This window comes from Cynoglossus semilaevis, chromosome 7, assembly GCF_000523025.1.
Source record: "Cynoglossus semilaevis isolate Cse_v1.0 chromosome 7, Cse_v1.0, whole genome shotgun sequence".
Lineage (NCBI taxonomy): Eukaryota > Metazoa > Chordata > Actinopteri > Pleuronectiformes > Cynoglossidae > Cynoglossus > Cynoglossus semilaevis.
This window is the reverse complement of record NC_024313.1, coordinates 13,446,410-13,448,974: the sequence shown is the minus strand read 5'-3', so window position 1 is coordinate 13,448,974 and position 2,565 is coordinate 13,446,410. Positions and strand designations below refer to the sequence as shown.

The 2,565-nt window shown below is 47.7% G+C and overlaps 1 protein-coding gene across 1 annotated transcript in view; it reads right to left on the bottom strand.

The window, feature by feature from the left end:
- atf3 (activating transcription factor 3) overlaps positions 1–1,196 on the bottom strand; it is a 2,631-nt gene extending 1,435 nt beyond the window's left edge. The window contains exons 1-2 of the mRNA XM_025056799.1: positions 1,043–1,196; positions 81–339 (exon numbers count right to left, since the gene is read on the bottom strand). Of these exons, the coding sequence (XP_024912567.1) occupies positions 81–338 (258 nt within the window). The 5' untranslated portion in view covers position 339; positions 1,043–1,196. The remainder of the gene's footprint in view (positions 1–80; positions 340–1,042) is intronic.
- Between the last annotated feature and the right edge of the window lie 1,369 nt (positions 1,197–2,565).

Sequence of the window (2,565 nt, the reverse complement as noted above, 5' to 3'; positions counted from 1 at the left end):
GTAGCAGCAACAGTACCAGCAACAGTACCAGCAACAGTAGCAGCAACAGTAGCAGCAACAGCACCACCCCTCTTCCTCACCTCTCTCCTCGCCCCTGAGCCGCCCGGGTGCTGCTCCGAGGCCCGGTCGGAGCAGGAGCTGCCTCCGTCGGAGCTGACGTCGGCGCTCAGCCCGCTGGACAGACGTTTGGTCTGGATGGCGAGACGCAGCTCCTCTTTGACGATGGGCGTGAAGTCGGTGAAGTCGTCCAGGGTGAGGGTCCCGGGGGGGGACAGGCACGGAACCAGGGCGGAGCAGCTGATGTCGGCCAGGGAGGGACCCGGGTGCTGCAGCATCATTCTGGAACCAGAGTTTAGACAGAGTCCGGGTCAGAACCTAGAACAGCTGCGGTCTCACCTACAGGTTGACGTCGGCTAAAACCAAGTGCTCATTAAACAAAGCCATCAGTTGACTGACTTCAAAGCACAGTGGCATCAACATGATCAAAGACATCAAACCTTCTTCAATGTTAGTTTCAACCCTGTTATGATTGGACTTGACGCTGACAACAACAATAACCATGAATAACATGACGCTGATGACGTCACATTCCCATGGACACAGACATGAAAACAAGTCAAATGAACTGAAACAGTCTGTGTCTAGAAGTTTCCATTTAAATGATGAATAAACGATGACTGAATAAAAGAAGAAGAAGAAGAAGAAGAAGAAGAAGAAGAAGAACCGGAGGGAAGAAGAAAAAGAAGAAGAAGAAGAACCGGAGCAGTGACGTGTTAAAACATAAAGTTTAAAAAGAATCAAACCGTTCGACGACGGACTCACAGTCGGTCCAAATGTTATTATTAATTATTATTCAACTGTGACTTCGTTATAAATGAAAACTCAGAAAAAGAAAAATCCACTTCAAAAAGTTTTTCTCCGGAGGAAACACCGGCTTCTCTCCGCTTCTTCCCCGTCACAGGAGAGTCACCGCCCGGGCACACACGGGCCAGCGCTCCCGCCACTTCCCCCTGAAACTACAGACACTGAACCACGGACTCACCTGTGACTGTGGTCGGAGCTGGAAAGTTCGGGAAAGACGAAAAAACAACGTGTGTGAACTCCTCTTCCTCCTCCTCTTCCTCCTCTTCTTCTTCGCCTCTTTTCTGTCGAGTGACTCCACGCAGTTGCGTCACCCGAATATATGAGCACGGTGAGGGGGCGGGGCCTCAGGATGACGCGGCATGGAATGCTGTTAAGGAGGGGCGAAGAAGAGAGTAGAGGGAGAGCACGGCGCTGACGTCATCCTATTTATAAAAGGCGGTTAATGCGATGATGATGCAACGAGAGAGAGAGGGAGAGAGAGAGAGGGAGAGAGAGGGAGAGAGAGAGGTAGAGGGAGAGGGAGAGAACGAGAGAGCTATAACAACAGGCAGAACCAACAGAGCAGACAGTGTAATATATAAAGAAAAAAGCCATAAATATAAAATATATATATATAAATAAAAATAAATATAAAAATAAATATAAAAATATCAGTGAAGAAATCAAAATAAATAAGAAAAAAAGAAGATGAAAATCAGTGTAGGATCAAAGGGAAGTCGGCCTCATAAATGAAGGGGCGGGGCTAAAAGAGGAAAAAAACACACACCTCCACCATAACTTTACCAAACACCACACACACACACACACACACACAGAGACCTATGTATAGAGCTGTTCTCCACGATCACATGATATTAATAGTGCAGAGAGTCAACGCTGACCTCAGACTGGATTAACTACTGTGACCTCAGCACCTCCTCATCAGCACCTCCTCATCAGCACCTCCTCATCAGCATCAGCACCTCCTCAAGCACCTCCTCATCAGCACCTCCTCATCAGCACCTCCTCATCAGCACCTCCTCATCAGCACCTCCTCTGTCTGACTGTGCTCATAATAATAGGATCTTTTGTCAAATGTCCAGTCGTCGTCAGTGATTGGTCAGAGTTTCACACCAGGATCTCCTTCTGGACAGGAAGTCCGTCAACTTCCTCCAGTTCTCTGACGCTGAGCAGAGCTCCATGAACACTGAAGGGGGCGCTCACACCAAACCTCATAGAGAAAATCAGTGATTTTAGCTCACGTAATACTGCTGGAGCCTTGGCTCCCTCTAGTGGTTTGTGGGGGAGTCTATCACAGGGACACGTTCAACCATTCACACTGACATTCACACCTGCGGTCCGTTCAGCGTGAACATTAGCCTCATCTCCAATCATCATGTTTTTGGACTGTGGAGAACCTGGAGATATTTCACAGCCAACCTTTAGCCGCCGCGGCTATCTTGGATGCGTTAGCTCGTCTTACTGATATTCTTGATAACTGTTATATATTTGTAATGTAAGATTTTTACACGTTAGCGTCACTGAGGTTGAAGTAAATCGCAGCGTCGTCTTCATCTCATATCATTAACATTTGCTGCGGTCCAGGGCTAAGCTAGCGTATTAGCTAACATGTAGCCCTCGCTGCTCTGATTGGTTGGTTCACACTGACTTGGTGTGAATGTTGAAGTGAACAGTAACTTCATTTTCTACAGCGCTGTGAAC